This window comes from Neopsephotus bourkii, unplaced genomic scaffold (genome assembly GCF_033783945.1).
Source record: "Neopsephotus bourkii isolate Nb327-2 ecotype Australia unplaced genomic scaffold, CSIRO-AGI_Nbou_v1 NB_1763, whole genome shotgun sequence".
Taxonomy (NCBI): domain Eukaryota; kingdom Metazoa; phylum Chordata; class Aves; order Psittaciformes; family Psittacidae; genus Neopsephotus; species Neopsephotus bourkii.
The window spans coordinates 244,266-264,041 of NW_026902237.1; the positions used below are offsets into that span (position 1 = coordinate 244,266).

The 19,776-nt window shown below is 36.4% G+C and overlaps 1 protein-coding gene across 1 annotated transcript in view; it reads right to left on the bottom strand.

Moving 5' to 3' along the window:
- Positions 1-19,776, bottom strand: part of CFAP47 (cilia and flagella associated protein 47) — a 281,878-nt gene that overhangs the window by 240,537 nt on the left and 21,565 nt on the right. Inside the window, exons 6-20 of the mRNA XM_061378057.1 lie at positions 15,524-15,752; positions 14,596-14,756; positions 13,620-13,753; positions 12,532-12,767; positions 11,628-11,820; positions 10,269-10,482; positions 9,714-9,866; positions 8,112-8,301; positions 7,911-8,007; positions 6,521-6,737; positions 5,621-5,865; positions 4,506-4,636; positions 3,290-3,412; positions 1,731-1,862; positions 391-468 (exon numbers count right to left, since the gene is read on the bottom strand). Coding sequence (XP_061234041.1) covers positions 391-468; positions 1,731-1,862; positions 3,290-3,412; positions 4,506-4,636; positions 5,621-5,865; positions 6,521-6,737; positions 7,911-8,007; positions 8,112-8,301; positions 9,714-9,866; positions 10,269-10,482; positions 11,628-11,820; positions 12,532-12,767; positions 13,620-13,753; positions 14,596-14,756; positions 15,524-15,752 — 2,533 coding nt within the window. The remainder of the gene's footprint in view (positions 1-390; positions 469-1,730; positions 1,863-3,289; positions 3,413-4,505; positions 4,637-5,620; positions 5,866-6,520; positions 6,738-7,910; positions 8,008-8,111; positions 8,302-9,713; positions 9,867-10,268; positions 10,483-11,627; positions 11,821-12,531; positions 12,768-13,619; positions 13,754-14,595; positions 14,757-15,523; positions 15,753-19,776) is intronic.

Below are 19,776 nucleotides of genomic sequence, written 5' to 3' on the forward strand. Positions count from 1 at the left end.
AAATGCAACAGCTAAGAATCCAATACGTAAGTCCTGTTACACCATCAGAAAAGCTTTCATGCTTTGGTAAAGAGATCAGAGGATTCTGGGAAACCTTATTGATGCCCACCCCCCCACCCCCCCCCCACCTGAAGGAAATCATCTCCTTTTTAACATGCTTTTTCCAGATTCTTGCATTCAAAAGCTAAGGCTGTCAGCTACCATTAATGCAATGGGCATATATACATATTGTTTTTAATTTCTCTTCCAAAGTTTTTCTCTTTGATAATTTTCTCAGGAAGCTAGTATAAGGAAAAATGAAAAATATGAAGTAGGGATGAGCCACTTTGACATCCACAGAAAGTAAAACACTATCAATCTTACCAATTGCTACCAATATTTTATACTTACCACATCAATGTTTATTTCGGGGACCTCTACAAATCCACCAATCCTAAGCATTAGTATTTCTGAATTTCGCACTTCTACCTGAGTGGACAAAAGTGTGATTATTGACAAGGTCATTTTAATGTAAGTATCTCACCAAATCAGTCATAGTTACATGAAAAAAAAAAAAAAGGTTTGGGTTTTTTGTTTGAAAAAAAAAAAAAGACACCAACCAACCAACCTACCCCAGAGACAATGAGAGGAGAAAGACATTCAACTTAGTTTGTAATGAAAATGTAATTATGCTCTTATAATATAATGCATTTCTGTTATGGAAATGTAAGGAGGTAAAGAAAATGTCTTCATTTTCCAGGACATTTATATACAGATTCCTGTGAGATGTGGCTTCAAAGAAGAACCAATCATGCCTCTGTGGCATACCATACCTGTGATGGTTGCAATTGTCAACAAAAAAAATACAAAACAAACCCACACAAATTTTTAGGAAATGCCAGTTTTCAGCAGAGAAAAATAGCATTGCAGGAAGTTGTGCCACTAGATTGAAACTAGATTGAGAAAGATAAGTGGTAGGGTTAAATTTAAACTGAATGGATGGGTTAGATCTATTCAGCAGATGTGAGGACTGGAAAGCATACTACAACACAGACTGCTTGACAGAGATCCTGGTACAAAGTAGGTACTATTGTTTTGAGCAATGCTAAATCTGGTTTGGAAATGGAAAAAAGATATGGATACTAGCTTTAGAGTGCATACTGTAGACAGCCACAAAGGATGGATAATCCAGGATTACAGTCAGAAAAACTAGTAAAGATCAACTCCGTGATAGTATCCTTTTACCCATTCTCACTTATCTGATCAGGAACAAGTTCAGGAAGCAGGCATGCAGAAAACAAAATAGGATTTGTTGTTTATTGCACTCCCATCATCAAATCAAGTCTATTAGTAAATCCACCTCTGAGATGACCACAAAAAAATGTCAAGAAATTAAAGACACTGCGGTGTTACAGTCCTGCTCCAGTACAGATCATAAAAGCAGCGGATATGCCTATATAATCTTCTGAAGACAACCACAAGTTAGTTTCAACAGTTTGCCAAAGGTATAGTATCAATCAGTTCAAACAGAGAGGCTGCTTTGATACTTCCCAGCAGGACAGAGACAAAATTCAGAATACGTTACAGCAGTCATCAACTGCTGATAAAAACCTTTTTTTTTTTCTTCCCCCCCCCCCCAAACATTAGAACACTGGAGATAAAGTCCAAAAGATACTTAAATGCACACACACCTCCACACATAAACAGCCAACATAACACTCAAAAGGCAAAGTTCTTCTAGTTTTGATTACCTCCACTTTTGTATCAAAATTCATTTTTGCAGTTGGATTAAAACAGATTTTGAGATCAGCATAGCCTCCCACAGGTACCACCCCTTCAGAAGGGGAGATCATCATTCCAGGCAATGGGTTTGAATCACGAACCTTCAAACACAAACATAAAACATTAATGATTCTGAAAAAGGTGGTGGCTTTGGGGAAGGGAAGTGTGGAGAGATTTGGTTTGTGTTTTTGTTGGGGTTTTGGAATTTTGTTTTGTTTTTTTTTTAATACCAGCATATCTATAATGAAGATTTTATAGTCTTACAAGAACATTCATAGCATGCAATGCTAACTTGGACTTAGAAGCTTGAGAAAAAAATACAGGCAAACAAAATAAAGTAACAAATTCCTAAACATGATGACTGTCAGTCTCTACTACAAAATAATGTTTGCACAGTGGTTGAAAACTTCACATTCTGGTTTTCAAGTTGTTTTCCAGAGCAAATTAAAATTAAAACTTGCTATCTAGCAAACCTCCAGAATATCTTACAATGCATATTTTCAGTGAGAGATAAATTCTTCACTTCTTTTTTGACACTCACAATAACAGGTCACAGGATCCTAATACTGTAAAGTTCACTAATAATACTACTAGTAAATATCCAGTTTACCCACAATTAGTAGAGACAAAATAAAATTTGTTCTCTTCTAATGCGCTGCAAATGGATAACGTTTTAAAGTATAGCTACACAAGTGATAATGACCAAGACCAAGCAGCCATCTCTTGGCTTAAAAGCAAATATGGAGGCTTAAAACGCTGGGCATGTTTGCCTTATTGATTATGCAGATTTTATTAATTCAGATCTATCCTCCAAGAGTGCAGTAATAATACTTAATTACAATGCTCCATTAATAAACAGAGAAATGAGGTAAAAATCAAAATAAATTAATCAAGTTTCTTAGTATCGTAGTAACGTAGTAAAAAAAGTTCTGAGGATTTTAATGAAAACTCTCTTGTTTCACTAAATAAATAGAGCAAATTACTGTGTGATCAGGAGAACAAATGAAGTTAGGTTTTCTACTAATTTGTGTATTATGTCTTTACACACTCTGTCATCCATCTTATCTCTTAACCAATTGATAATACAGCCTATCTTCCTCTCACATGGTAGTAATCACATTTGCTGTGTCTGGTCTAGGTCTATGCATGTACTGCCTGGACAGCTAGTAGAAATGATAGCCAGTTTGCTCTGCCTCTCAAAATATAAAAACATCCAAGCTGTACCTGCTTTTACATATGCTACAACAGTACGAGATTCTACCCCCACCACTGGTTCTCATGAAACTTCCAGAACTTTTTAGACCATTACTACTTTGCTTGTCTGTTGGTCCATCTATCCATCAATCCAAATTTGATAGAGGGATGAATTCCTATTCAGATAAATACTGCTTCTTCAGAAAACCAAACAAAAATTTAAGTAGGCGTGTACCAACTGAGAACACAAACTCTAATATGATCTGATAAAATGAACTCCCTTCTTCCTCCCCAGCTAAAGAAATTAAATATGTTGAAAATAATTGTAGCTTACTTGGAAGTAAGCATGATTGCATCCTATGTTTCGAAGAGTAGCTGTCTTACAAGTAGATAAGCCCATTGGACTATGACTGAAGGGTATCCTTTGTTCCACAAATTGAACTTTAGTAGCACCAAGCTATTAAAGAAAAATAAGAAAAACCAAGCAAACTACATATTACTAAGTGCAAATACATAAATCAGCCTAATTTTCTTTTCATTATATAATGCATTAATATACTTGTGGAAATGGATAAATTAGAAGTATTCAAATAGACAAATACAGTTTAAATGTGAGACAATATTTACTCAACATATTGAACTTATCTCTATTCAAAGTGAACAGACAACCCCAGAGATATTTCTGGGCTAATTTCAAGACAAATAAAAATATTTTAATTAAATTTAATTTAACAGCATAAGCTGTGTGATTTTCTTTTAATCCTAAATGTGGGATCAGGACAAGATACTTCAGAGTTTTTAATAGCAGTAGAAATACTAGTATTCTAACTTACGCTCTCGTTTATGTATATAACAATTTCCAAGGCTTCAAAAGAAGAGGAAGAAAATGAAAAAAATTACTGGGGAAAAATCCTAAAAGATAAAGAAAGCACATAAAAAGGAAGGGAAAGTTTTTATTGGCTCCCAAAACAGAAGTTCTAGTGCATGTAGCCTGTACAATTCAGTGAGAGAAAAAAAAGAAAAAAAAATGAAAGAGTCTTTCTCCTTTGCACTCCCTGGCGTGTAACATAAGATATGATATGATTAACCTAAGCTGATTTTCACTGTTTAGAAGACTATGCAGAGCACTGCTTTTCAAATTATCACAAATACTAACACAAAATTACATTACAGTCTGTTGTCTCATATACCTTCCCACACACAGATTGACTTTTATCCCTTCATATATGTGTCTATAGTACTATCACCCTTCAACCTTTGTTTGGCTAAACTAAGCAAGCCAAGAACAGTAATTAGTACTTAGTATATAAGGACAACTAAGTTGTGGTGCAAAGAAAGGTATATCATTGCAGGCAAGAAAAAGCCAAATTGTCTCTGTCTTGACTTCTCCATTCATGTCTTTGGAGCAATATTCTTTTTTTAAACATGTCAAAAAGAAAACATATGAGACTAAAATAATTTTAAATACATAATAAAAATATATTTAAGAAATTACTTGTTTAGAAAAACCACACATTTTGCTTCTCTATACCTCCTACACAAATTCTTACCTTTGCAAAACATTTCAACGTAACTGTGTTTCCTTTACGCACACACAACTTGAATTCTCCTGCTTCTGGAGAGCTGTACCCTGGATGCCAAACAACTTCACACTCCAGATCCCTATAGGCCTCCACAAAGCCTAAGTAAATATGCATAATTTACATGTTATAGCATACATGTACAGTTAGCATATTGTTAATTAGAATAACATAAGCACATTAAAGTGAAGTTACTATTACTGAAGATTAAGCCTACATTTCAAAGGTGCTGAGCAGTATGCAGAATTAAGTAGAATTATTTTCTGAATTCTCATGACAATTGCATAATCTGTTTATTAGTACCCTGCAGTAAAACCCACTCAAGAGTTCACCGGCAGTTTTTAGCCATGAATTACTCAAATAGTCAACATTTTAAAAAATAGAACCACAATCACAAATTTGGGAAAGATCATATACATTTTCGTGCTTGCAATAGAGTCCGAACTTGTATCAGCAGAAATATCTTTTATTAAGAAATCAGAGCTGATCCAGCAAAATTTTGTTTGAACTTGTAACGCCAATTCAGTTAGCAGTTAGTTCTTTAATAATGAAGTTCCATCATACTGCTGCAGAACACTATAATTCAAAGGAAAGAAAGTAAAAGTTAATGTTTTACAACACTTCTAACAATATTGATCCATAATGTAAGTGGAAACTGATCCCAGATTGAATTCCATTTGTATCACTCAGACTCTCTACATTGTCTTAACAGCTTCACATACAGTGCTTTTGGGAAATTTCATGTCCTGATAAGCTGTATAATATTGCTAACTGTCATTAAATACCTGCCTCACTTCTGGAATCACCAATCTGTACTGAGAAAAATAGTTACATAAGCACTGCTAGAAAAAAATAACTGGACTGAGTATGCAGTCAGAGAAGGCCTCGTAGAGGGAGTGCTGCTATGGTATACATTCTGACCTGACCTGACCTGATCTGATCTGATCTGATACTACTTTTGGGATACACTGATGTTGACCCAAATCTAAAAAAAAAAGAACTTATAGCATCAGCTGAATGTTTGTTTCATTTAACTTTGTTAACATTTAAGATACATTCGCATACACTGGCCTTGCACAGTATACCTTTGGCTGGCTGTACAGAAAATGCAGTTTTTCTATTTTTCATTACAGGTTTCCAAGTAAACTTAGCAGGATGATTTCTGGGATTGTATACCCTGACAGTTGTTCTAAATTCTGCCTCTGCTAGGTAGCCAGGATTAGGATTTAAGATCACTTCTCTTGCAGACAGCTCAAGTTCAACAGACACTGCTTTTGCAATTACCAGCACATGCCCAAGATGTTGGCTGTTTATTGTGTAAGTGAAAGATCTGTAACAAAAAAAAATGTATTTTTATGTATTTGTTACATCCAAGTTATGTGAAATATAATCATTAGCAAGAAAATCCCTGACAAAGCAGTTATGAACACACAGTTAAGATTGACTTAAGTTAGTTAAGAGAAAGCACTTTGCAATTGTTTTGCATACAACTTAAATCATGTTGAAAGTGAAGATCATCCCAAAAGATGATCAACCTCATACAGTCATTTCAACAGCTTTATGAAAATAAGAGTCCTAACTCCATATCAGAAGGCTAGAAAACTGTGTGCCTATAAATTTATCCACATGCTGCATCAAAAGCATACATGCAGCAATGCAACACTATGCTGGAAAAAGCACAGCATTTTCTATTAAATTTTCCTAACAAATATATTGCAATGGCAAACATTTTTCCTTGATATACCTGTGGTTATATGGGCTTTTGACAGCACAGTTTCTTGGGGATTTTTTAAATCTTAAGAAATATTACTATACTAGCAAAATTTTGCAACATAAAACTGTATTAATTATTGCAGTATCACCATAACTGAGTGTATACCATTAACAACTATCATAATTATATTGAGCTTAAACCAGCCACGGGATTTTTTATTTTAGTACTGCAAAGAAAATATGTAAATCAAGACAATTATAAAAAGCCTTACTTTTTAAACATTCCAAGAGTCTTTGTCTCAAATGCAATTGGAACATGAGTCTTTGTAAGAGGGGGCACCACCTGAGACAATGGACCTGACTTCTGTAATTCATCGATTTCAATATCAATTTGTACCCATATATGAACTAACAAGTTATTGACGATGTGCAGTTTCCTGAATGTTGTAGATTGCACACAAACATCACCAAAATCCATAGTAGAAGGACCTGGAATATATAAGTATAACTGCTAAAACATTATGATCAAAACATTTTAGTTCTTCAAATTACAGAATTAGCCATTTAGAACAACCCTGTGGCAGAACAAATTCACACTAAAATTTGGAAGTAAATACCATGCATGTTCTGTGTGCTTTCAGTAGTACAATTCAAACGCCAGCATCAACATTTATTTCTATGACAGCAAAAGCAATGTGGTAATTACTAAAGGAATTATTAATAATCACAAATATTTTTATTGATCAGATATTTAAATACTTAGACAACCAGCAATTCACTGACAATTTATATACTTAACCTGTTTGCTCCCTCGGGTTTGATCATTTGCTTTAATAATTCATGTAATTTGCTGGTGACAGGATTATCTCCCTACTTTATTTATGGCTATCATGAATTTTTATTCTGGTCTGCAAATTTCAGTGCTCATGGAACTAATCAAACATCTTACAAAACTTTTAAACACTTTTTGTAATTACTATATTTATCTTATTCTGCTTTTCCTTAAGTGTATCAGTATGCACAGCTACACTATGCCAGTTCTGGCTTCCCTGAAAATTTTTAAAAAAAGGCCAGAACATACTGAATATTTTTACTTTCCTGCTAAATAATTTTACCAAAGAAAAATGATCTCAAAATAGGCCAGTTTTAATACCAAGTGTTGTCAATAGACGAGACCCTCACAGAATTTAGCACATGTAAATCCCCATCACAGAACAATCCACTGAAATTATTTTAAAGGAGAATCCTGAAGAAGTTTCACTTTTTTTGGGTGTCACAGTTCACTCTTAATTCCCAGAAATTCTGGACACTCCCATGAATCTTCCCAATATTAATATTAGTCCAGATACTACCCAATAACTAGGCATAGGGGTATCAACAACCCTCATATTATGCTTCATTGATGCTTTTCTAATAGGCTGTAGTATGAGCAGTCTTTAAAGAAAGCTCTTTTTACATTTTCATGTCTAATCATACCTTGCTATTTTGTGAGAAAAGCTTTTGTTAAGCACTACTGTAGATAGTAAGCTGCCACCAAACTATTTTCTATTTAAGTTGAAAAATTATGAATGTAAAGTGCATTACTGTAAATGAGAGCTTTTATAACAAGTAGTGTATTTATTATTGTAGTACTATATTTAGTAACCAAATTAAAAATCTTACCTATGAGTATTTGATGAAGCTGCTTTGATGTCAAAGTTAGATTACAGTCTTCCTTTTCCTTGGTAGAAGATGGCATAGCATTAAGCCCGCTCCAAGTCTGTGATAAGCACAAAGCATCTTCTCAGAGCAGGATTAAAATTCTTATGCTTTTTATATGGTAAACAAATTATGCTTACGTTACTATTCACACATTTAACTTACATCTTTGATTGAAGATTTAAAACCAATTGGTGATGTTTTTTGACTAGTTAATAGGCGATTCTCATCTAAAGGAAGCACTTTGAACTGTGTCTTCTCCTTGTGAATATCTGTGATTGACATCTTAGGTGACATAAGCCCTTCAGCTGGTTGAAGGCCTATGTTTACAGAATTATTATAAATATAAAACTGCCTATATGGGAGGAGAAAAAAAATATGGAAATCCAGAAGTTTGAGCATCCCATGTTCCACACATTAAACTATTTAATATGGTTAAACAAAACAAATTATACTCTAATTTAGGATATTTCATTATCAAAAAAATACTTCAATTACAGAAAATGCATTGAAAACTGTTTTACTGTATTGTTTAGGCAACAATTAACAACTGTTGCACATTTGTAGCAATTGATTAGCTACCAAAATATAAATATGATATCGTGCCTAAAATACTTGTTCAAGAACAATTAAGCTGTAAAGTCAAGTACTTAAAAGTTAGTAAATACCAAGATTACAAAGAATCCTTTAATTGTATATGTCTGAACTGCACCACTTACAGCCTTATTTTCAGAGCAACTAATTCTTTTGGTTAAAGTTCAAATTCAATCAATGTTGCCTGCAACCAAGAGATTTGAAACTTCCAGAGATCTTATACAGATGTTTTCTACCAAGTATTCAGAAAATTAATACTATGTTGGATAGTAACAGTGAAATTCATCTGATAATTGTGAAACGCTCCTTTCTGATCTTGCTCCTCATGCAATAGAATATAACTTTAATATATGCCTTATAGTTATATAAGCAGTTCAACCATTCCACACCACCAGTTTCTTTCAAGAACACCATACACCATGTGCCTATATGAAAATAAAATAAATCAAGCTCCGCAGGCCTTGTCTGAATCATGATGTATATAAACAGAGTAAGGTAAATTGAGATTACAAGAATAATCCACTGGCATTATTTTTTTCTTTAAATAATGGCTCTTGAAAACTAAACAATCTTAAGATATTACTCATCTTCTTTAGAGGTTTTACAGGTTGGTTTGGGGCTTCCTTGTTTTTTTTGTTTTTTAATAAAACTTTTAGAAATAACAGAGGCGTAAGTTCTTTTCCGTTATTTTGTTCCAAAGCATATCTAAAATAAAGCTAAAAGACCAATACAATCCGTTAATCTTACCTGCTTTATTACACAAATTATTTCATAATTTACATACTGAATCTGCCACTCTGGGTCAGCTACAGATACAAGTTGGAAATACATACTATTTATCATATAAAAATAAAAGAGAATCCAACACAATCAATGTCATATTTTTCCTATTAACTGTAGCCAACTCTTCTTAAAACTTGGCACTTTATTGTAATTTCAAGTTTCATGCCTCCATCCCTACATTTTATCCAGGAAGTGATCTCTGTCTAAATGAACATTTGAAGAAAACAGGTTTTGTTTTAGGCATTTTAAATGAAGATCCCAAGACCATAATCATTTCAGCATGGGACAAATTTAGGCATATGATTGGTGCCACTAAGTTAACTCTGCGCATATAAACACATTTTTCATATAAGCTTGAAGTATTTATTTATCCTTTAAACAAAATCTTACCTAGTGGTATCTTTCAGTAAGCGACACTGTCTTAAACTAGAAATGAAGTCTGCATAGTATTTCTTATGTGCTTCTTTTGACAGACGTTCATAGTCAGTATAAGAAAACTCTGGATCTATATAATTATATCTTTCAGTCTTTGTGAAAATAGTCCTAAGTATTTAAAGAGAATTGAAGTTTCACTATGTGTGTAAAATAATTCTAGGTCTTGTTAGAATGAAAACATCAATTTTGTTACATATATATATTTCATTGCAAACATTATTTTTATTGTAGCTGATTATTAATATTTAATCTCATAAGGGCAACCATAAAGATGAAATACTGAAACTGTAACAGATGCATTTGTAGTTTCACATGAGAAAAGCAACTCGTGAAATTTATTTGCAAAAGGCATAAGTTTAAGTAGAACTCAGTGAATTTTAAGGAACTTTAGGCCTGAAAAACAAAAAAGTCACAAAACCCAGTAAACTGTCATATGAGCAACCAATCTCTCTCTTTTATATACTATATAAGAATGTGCAAATTTGCATTGTACATTCGCATAATTTTTACCTGTACTTTTTATTCCATTCACCAGGCCTAATGCTGGCTGCCCGATCATTAGGAAAAGCTGTAAGTACATCACCCTTACGATTCCTGTTTATCCGGTGAGTATGAATTTGTGTTTGGGTTGATTTAAGTATTGCCACAGGTGCTGTATCAGTGCACTGTCTTGTGCCATGAGCTACAAACTGTCCAACTGCATTGGAAATCATTGGTGTTATACCTTAAAATTCAAGTAAAAGATGTTACATTCACTTGTACTAATATATACTGAACAATAGTCAGCATGAAAAAAAAGTATTAGAAAAATAATTCTTAATTTATAATGGTCCACCTAGCATTGCAACTATCAGTCACCCATCCCACTGTTTTCCTCAGACAAGAGAGAAAAAGGCATTCAGACCATCCTAGCAATCAACCACTTTCCCTGGGCTAGATCACAGACAAGCAAATACTAGAATGCAAACCACTCCTACTATGTCCAGCTGTGACTCACTGTCTTGTGCATGCACATGACCAAACACTCAGAGCTGCCTCTGTGACAACAATGCCCGCAGTTTCCTAAAGCTTGCCTTAAGGGCTGCAAACACAGGCATGATTTTTGACAAAGAACTCCCAAGCTATCACAATTAAAAAGAGCTCTGATGTTTTTCACTCTAGTTTCAGAAAAGCACGTGTACATTAAAGAGAAAAATTATGACAGAAACTAGTCCATGTGTTTGCTCACTTCTCTTGTCTATATATATGTTTTAAATATCTATGTTTAAAACAGCACTATAAATAAATTAGTAAATCCAGTCTTTAACTGCCCTTTTCTCCCCAACCTGAAAAAAATACCAAAAAAAAAACAAATAACCAAAAAACCCCAAACAACAAACCACCAAACAACTACGTTCCATCCTCCAAACTATAAGAGTGATTCCTATAGTATTTTCCTTCCACTGCCCATGGAGGCATAGTTTGCAAGGAGCTTCATTCCAGCCTTATCCCCCCTCCACTATATACAGATACAAGTATACATACTCATCCTCAGAGACTGGGAGAACATGAAGATATGGAACCCCATCTCTATAAGGATCTGAAAAAAAAAATCACTTTCCCTCCATGCTTCAATGAAGCTTAGAAGCAAAGCATAAATATCAGTAGCCTATAGAGTACAGGTACCCCTCATAACCTCTTTATAAACCTGCAATAGGAGCAGAATGAGGACATTAATAGGACAAAAGGTAAATGAGCATTTAGAAAAGCTGACAAAACCTGAATATTAACTCTTTGATCCACAGAAACATATTTTAATTGTGCATAAGCACTTTAAAAAGTACTTATAAAACATTTTATCACTTGTCACTTATCTTTTTAGCATCTTACCAGGATTAATTTTGAATAGAATGTTTACTCGTTTAGATTTGCACACACCATTAAAGCTCAAATATATTTGATGAAAGGATTTTGTCTTCAGAACCTGAAAATTATTTTTCTCAAACGCCGTACCAATTATATCAACAACTTGCTTCACTTTAAATGTTCCTATTTGATGTGGAGTAAATGAAAACATCACATCCTGGAAAATAAAAGTTGTTATGAGACATATGACCAGAAAAGCAAAGTTTTGTGTAATTCTCTGTTTGAGTTACTTCTTTCCACACTTACTTCTAAGATAAGTGCTCAAAACTGACCTTTTAGAATATGCCAACTGCCACACATAAATCAACAATATAAGGAAATAAAAAACTGCTACACATCAGACCACCACAAAGTCACAGTTGCCCATTTCCGAGGCAATTATTCTCTCTTGTGCCCTGAGTTACAGGTTTGTGAACTTGCAAGTGTCCGACTCCATATTTGACATAAATTAGGCAAAATTTCTTCCATTAAAAGAAATTTTATCTTACTTCAGTAGCTCTCATTTACTGAAAGAAAATAAAATGATCCTGGAAAGGTTTAAACATAAATCAGCCTTCTCAAGTCAGTAAAATATAAGAAATTTAAAGCCAGGAAAAAACTGAGTAAAGTTTCTTTAGTGCTGTGTCATGGTTTAAGCCCAGGACATGCTGCAATTATTTTTTTTTTTTTCAAATTTAAATTAATACTTGTTGCTTCCTGGAGTACAGGAAAGGCACTACATAAGCAGGAAAAAAAAACACATTTGGATGATACTAAATGCCATGGCTATTGAAATGAAATTGTTCTGGTTTATTTTCAAGGACTTCCACTGCTGACTACTGTAAAGTAATCAGCATGTCTACAGAATCTAAGAGAAAGGGTAAGTTACCTTTGCAGATTTTTTTGTAATTTTTCCTTTTTCAGGAGATATATTAAAGTGAGCAGTCTTGCGGAAGCTGAATGCTACTGGAAGGGACTCAGATTCATTTTTGAGTGTGCACAGAACTTGTGTTTGTTCGCCCATGAAACAGTCCGAAAAGTTAATAACTGGTCCTGGATTAAAAGTTAACATGACAGGAAGCCCAGAACCTGTCAAAGCTAAGTCCATGTGATGGGGATGATTCACTGCAATAGACAAACAAATAAAAAAAAAACCCAAACCACAAAAAAATCTCACACACCTATTTGCTTACACACAGAAAAGTCATACTGTAGTTTTATGGTTGCAAAACCAATATAATACCATAATATGATGTAATTATAATGCAATTTTCTATAAACTTAGCCCAGACATGCTTACTTATAATGGCTTAGATAACATATTACCTCATTACGGAAGCTGAAGGTGATCAACTATCCACTTGAAAATGCACAAAACTGGTATTAGCAAAATGCTGGTGACTTCCAAATGACTGGGGGTTCTTTTATGTCTTTCAAATATTTACATTTATAATTAAGTTCTAGGTGTTCACTAGCAGCCGGTGTGTTCATGACACACAATTCCCTCCTCGTTTCTACTCATTGTTCAAAGAGGTTTTGGTGCTAAAACATTAAAGATGTAAGTTACAATAATTTACTTGTATAAATAGAAAAAAAAACAAAACAAAACAAAAAACAATACAAACATAGGTTTCCCATAAAACTGCTAAGATGAAGAAATTTAAAAAAAAAATCCAGACATACAGTTTTATCATCCTCGTACACATTTCTGATAGTCACTATTGATTGATGGCTTTGCTTCACGAATGAAGATTTGGGAAGGGCTTTACCCACACTTACTACAAGCGCGATGATGACTAAAAGGGCAATGTGTGCTAGACAAATCCAGTTGGAAAGAAGGCTCCTTGGTCATTCAGGATGTTTCCAAACAAGACTGTCATCTCCTGGATCAATCTCGAGCGACCAGTGTCCTGAACTGCCTGCAGTTCAAATCATTGGGTCTGCAGTGGTACTCACTATATGTTTCCAGTAACAAACCTTTGATTGCTGTAGCACCATCATCAAGGGCCTCCAGACAGACATCTTTATTTCCAACATCCTCAAATCTCAGAAACAGTACATAATCTTGCTTTGGTGATGAGTCATGGACTCCAAAGTCTCTTTGATATTTTCTGTAAGATCCACAAACTCTAATTACAAGACGGGGAAAAAAACAAATCGCCAAACTCTAACCCATATAAAAATCAAGGCTTATTTTTCGTCAACCAGTCTGGCTTTGTTGTGGTTGGATACAGTTTGAACAAATAGCCTTTATACTTCCTTTCAGACAGTGGAACAGCAACAAATTTAAGCAACAGTACCTGTATGCTTATTATACTAGTCATCTGACATCTTGTCCAGTCTACAACAGTTTTCTAAACTAATACTACATGCATAATAACCACCTGTAACTATAGTTTAAGTATGGGATATAGCTAGAGAGCATTTTTTTTCTTTTCCTTATCTTCAAAAGAAATGTTCCTTTATGATTTTTATTTTTTTTTAATGGAACAAAATTAGTCCAAAATGTTTTGGTTTCTTGGTGATGATATATATAATCTTTCAAAATTCTGCACATATAGTATATTTTTATAAAATAAATCTGCAGTCATCAAAAAGACACTTAATCTGACACTGTAAAATTCTCTCAAAAACCTCTAAAGACTTAACATACTTAATGAGAACTGCAATTAGTTCCCTTGGCAAAATCTAATAAAATTCTTGTTCTCTCAAAAAGAGCTTAACCAATTCTTGGTTCAAATAAACCCTTAATGTATTATGAAACCTCTTCCAGATAATCCCTTCAGACTTTACTTCCTCATTTGTAGTATCATGCCAAGCATTTCTTTGAAGACACATAAAACATAAGAAATCATTCATTAAAAAATTGCAGACACATTAACTTAAGATCATTACAAAATAGCTTAGCCAAATCAGTTTGTATGTATGTGTCTGATTTGGAGCACTCACTCACTTCGGAGTAAAGTACAGTGTAACCAAAGACTTCTCATAAGGCAGCAAGGTGCCTTGATTAGGAATGCACAAGATCAAGGTGGAAACATCTACATCTCTTTTTCTATTCTTGAGGCTTAAGTCTTGTAAAGCAGCTTCTGTACTCCTCTGAAGATCTGTTCCCTAAAATATAATCAAAATGTAGAATAGTTTAGCCTGTTTTGCTTCCCCTTTTGTATTTGGTATTTGGGTGGGGTTTGGGGGGCTTTTTCCTTGGTTTTGTTGTGGTTTTGTTGGTTGGGGTTGGTTGGTTGGTTGGTTGGTTGGGGTTTTTTTGGGAGGGTAGGAGTGTTTTCTTCCTTACACATACATTTTCATCATTTTCATATTCACACATCATCACACAGAAATTCATAACTTAAGTAATAGCACTGACATAGCTACCTATCACATGGCAAATTAACCAATTTTTAAACATCAATTCCATGACAAGGTTTTGAATTCCCTTTTTTAAAGATGATGCTCACTCACACGATTGCACTGCCTGAGAAAAACAAGTGAAACCAGATTCATAACATCTTAGAATACCAAAGTATGTTTTGATTTCAAAGCAGGATTTCAAGCAAAAACATTCGAAAAAACCCTAAGAAACAAGCAAACAAAACCCACACAGACACATGGACTGTACTTACTCCTGTTAAGGTTAAGATGTCACAAAGTGAAACAGAGATATCTGAAAAACTGAATTTCAAAATTATATTATAGAAAAATATTTGTTGATTAGACAGAAATTTTAGAAAGAAAATTTAGAAATTTTAAGATCAGGAAATGATATGACATAGTAAAAAATACTAGAAGAGTAATGCTGAGAAACAAAAAAAAAAAAAAAAAGCAAAAGCAGAAGTGAAAACAAGTTTTCAACTGAAATAAAACCCAGAACAGTTTCTTACCATCTCTCCTCCAATGGCATTGTCTTCCAGTACTGCTACCCAGTCCATACGCTCAGGACTTTCGTTGTATAAAAATATTTGTTCAGTCTTTGAAGACCCAAAGTAAACTGGTCCAAAGTTAATGCATTCCAATATATTTCCACAAGACACTCCTAGAACTTTCAGAACTTGCTCAACCACAACAGCTTTGACCCATACTTCAGTGCAGCCATGACCTTCCAACTCCACTCTGTCGGTAAGAGCAGAAAGCAGGAATAGGTAATGTAGGAAAGTGTTAGAAATAATACACTTGGTTTAATTAAAATCTATGCAAAACTGAACCTAAGCAGAGCATTCAAATCACTGACTCTCCATAAATAACCCAACCTGGGGCGGTGGGAAGTCGTACTTGACAAAGTGATACCTAAAAGAGATACTACTATTCAGTAAGAATCACACATTTTACATTGGGAAGTTTTGGGGGGCTTTTAAAGTTTTTCTGCTCTTTTAATGCTTGAAAAAATAGGAATGATATCTCAAAAGAATCTGAGATATCCATAGATGATGATACAGTGCTCTTATTTCTGAGAATCTTTGTTTCTAGCTACTAATTCTGGTATATATGCGGTAATTTTCTTTTAGGCAACTGGAGTTAAATTTCATCTAACAAGCATAAAAGAACCATTGCTCTTCCTGCCTGAATGCTAGATCTAGATGATATCACAAAACACCAAAGGACCATAAATACAGGGTACAAATCTTTATTGCTAGAATTTTAATAAAACAAAGCAAGTTTGTTCTTGTTACACAAAATAATCAAATCTACTAATATGGCTATTGTTCTAATAGAATCAACTATCCTTTTAAATAGCCTCTGAGCTGAAAAAAAAAAAAACCCAAAACATAGAATCATAGAATAGTTAGGGTTGGAAAGGACCTTAAGATCATCTAGTTCCAACTCCCCTGCCACGGGCAGGGACACCTCCAACTAAAGCATGTCACCCAAGGCTCTGTCCAACCTGGCCTTGAACACTGCCAGGGATGGAGCATTCACAACTTCCTTGGGCAACCCATTCCAGTGCCTCACCACCCTAACAGTGAAGAATTTCTTCCTATATCCAATCTAAACTTCTCCTGTTTAAGTTTTAACCCTTCTCTTCTCCAGGCCGAAAAGCTCCAACCTTCTCAGCCTATCTTCACACGGGAGATGCTCCAGTCCCCTGATGATACTCACAGCCCTCCTCTGGACTTGTTCCAACAGTTCCATGTCCTTTTGATGTTGAGGACACCAGAACTGCACACACAATACTCCAAGTGAGGTCTCACGAGAGCAGAGCAGAGGGGCAGGATCACCTCCTTCAACCTGCTGGTCACACTCCTTTTGATATATTCCAGGATACGGTTGGCTTTCTGGGCTGCGAGAGCACACTGAAGCTGCCTCATGTTCATTTTCTCATCAGTCAATACCCCCAAGTCCTTCTCTGCAGGGCTGCTCTGAATCTGTGCCTGGGATTGCTCCGACCCAGCTGTAGGACCTTGCACTTGGCAGAGTTAAACTTCATATGGTTGGCATCAGCCCACCTCACAAGTGTGCCAAGGTCCCTCTGGATGGCATTCCTTCCCTCCAGCACACACAGCTTGGTGTCATGGGCAAACATGCTGAGGGCGCACTCAATCCTACTGCCCATGTCACCAACAAAGATGTTGAACAAGACCAGTCCCAACACCGATCCCTGAGGGACACCACTCATTACTGGTCTCCAGCTGGACAAGAGCCATTGACCACAACTCTTTGTGTGCGGCCATCCAGACAGTTCTTTATCCACCCAGTGGTCCACCTATCTAATTGATGTCTCTCCAATTTAGAGACAAAGATGTCGTGTGGGACAGTGTCAAACACTTTACACATATCCAGGTAGATGACATCAACTGCTCTACCCCATCCATCAGTTCCATAGCCCCATCAGAAGGACACCAAACTGGTCAGGCAGGATTTCCCCTTAGTGAAGCCATGCTGGCTGTCACCAAGCACCTTGTTGTTTTTCATGTGCCTTAGCATGCCTTCCAGGAGAATCTGCTCCAAGATTTTGCCTGGCACAGTGAGACTGACTGGTCTCTAATTCCCTGGGCCATCCATTTTCCCTTTCTTGAAAATGGGGGTTATATTTCCCTTTTCCCACTTGTTGGGAACTGCACCTGACTGCCATGATTTTTCAAATGTGATGGCCAGTGGCTTAGCAACTTCATTTGCCAGCTCCTTCAGGACCCGCAGATGGATTCAATCAGGTCCCATGGACATGTGTATGTTCAGGTTCTCAAGATGGTCTCAAACCAGTTCCTCTCCTACAGTGGGCCTAGGGTCTTCATTCTCACAGTCCCTGCATCTACCTTCCAAGACTTGGGTGGTGTGGTCAGAGCCTTTGCCAGTAAAGACCGAAGCAAAGAAGTCATTAAGAACCTCAGCCTTCCCCAGATCCTGTGCAGCCAGTCCTCCTGATAGCTTCTGGAGGCAGCCTGTGTTGTCCTTAGTCTGTATTTTATTCACTACGTTCCTATAGAATCCCTTCCTGTTATCCTTAACATCCCTAGCCAAGTTTAATTCTAATTGGGTCTTAGCTTTCCTAACCTGGTCCCTAGCTTCCCAGACAACACCCCTGTATTCTTCCCAGGCTGCCTGTCCTTGCTTCCACCTTCTGTAAGCCTCTTTTTTCATTCAAATTGACCTCAGCAGCTACTTATCCATCCAAGGAGGTCTCCTGGCCCCCCTGCTGCTCTTCCTTCTAGTTGGGATGCAACATTCCTGAGCTTGCAGTAGGTGATCCTTGAATATCAACCAACAGTCTTAGGCCCCTCTGCCCTCTAGGGCTATATCCCATGGAACCTTACTAAGCAGGCTCCTGAAGAGGCCAAAGTCTGCTCTCCTGAAGTCCAGGGCAGTGAGCTTGCTGCACGCTCTTCTCACTGTCCTGAGGATCTTGAATTTGACCATCTCGTGATCGCTGCAACCAAGGCTGCCCTGGAGAGTCACATTTCCAACAAGCCCTTCCCTGTTGGTGACCACAAGGACAAGCATGACACCTTGCATGACACAAGCATGACATGTTAGCTCCTCTATTACTTGCAGAAGAAAGCTGTCTTCTACACAATCGAGGATTGCTTATGCTGGGCTGTACCGTCGCTCCAACAGATATCAGGGTGGTTGAAGTCTCCCATGAGAACAAGGGCCTGCAAGTGTGAGGCTGTTCCTACCTGTCTGTAGAGTGCTTCATCTGCAGATTCCTCTTGATCAGGCGGTCTGTAACAGATCCCCACAGTAATGTCTCCCATCGCTGTTCTCCCTTTAACCCTGACCCTCAAACTCTCTGTTGACTGCTCACCAGTCCCCAGAGAGAGTTCCATACTCTCCAGCCTATCCCTAACATAAATAGCAACATCTCTTCCCCACCTGCCAGGCCTGTCTTCTCTAAAGAGCCTGTAACCTTCCATTCCAACACTCAACTCACAGGAGCCATCCCACCATGTTTCTGTGATGCCTGTTATATCATACTCCCATAAAAGTGCACACATCTCTAATTCCTCTTGTTTGTTCCCTATGCTACGGGCATTTGTACAGAGGCATCTGAGCTGAGCTTCAAATGAAGCCTGCTCATTGGCTGGAGAGGCTGGAATATCTCTACATTGCTCCAAGCATTTATTATAGGTGCTGGCAACTGACAGAATGATGCTCCCCTCCCCCAAACCACCTAGTTTAAAGCATCCTTGACCAGTTTGGCAAGCCTCCTACCAAAATGTAGAACTCCACCAGCCCCCAGTAGACCTGGCCTACTAACTTGGGTCCCGTGCTCAAGACACCCAAAACCCTGACTATGGCACCACCCTTTTAACCATTTATTAACCTGGCCAATCCTCCTAGCCTTTTTAGGGTCCTCCCCTGTATCCTGGAGAATTGACAAAAAGACAATCTGAGCTCCAGAGCCTCTAACGACCTCTCCCAGGGCTCTGTAGTCCTTCTTTGTGTTCTCCAGGCTAAAAATTTTTCTGTTGAATATTCACATATAACTACACAATCCTGGACAGCAAAGGAAAAGCAGAAAGCATGATGCTTTGCAACCAAAACACTGAAACTCAATAACCAAAGAAAATAACAAATGAAGAAGGATGTAACTGTGGTACAAAATGCAAATATTTTCTTCCCCATCACTCCAGTAGAATTTGTCTCCTTTCCTTTCATTTCCTTTTCCAACTAGCTACACAAATGAAGAATATAAAGAAAT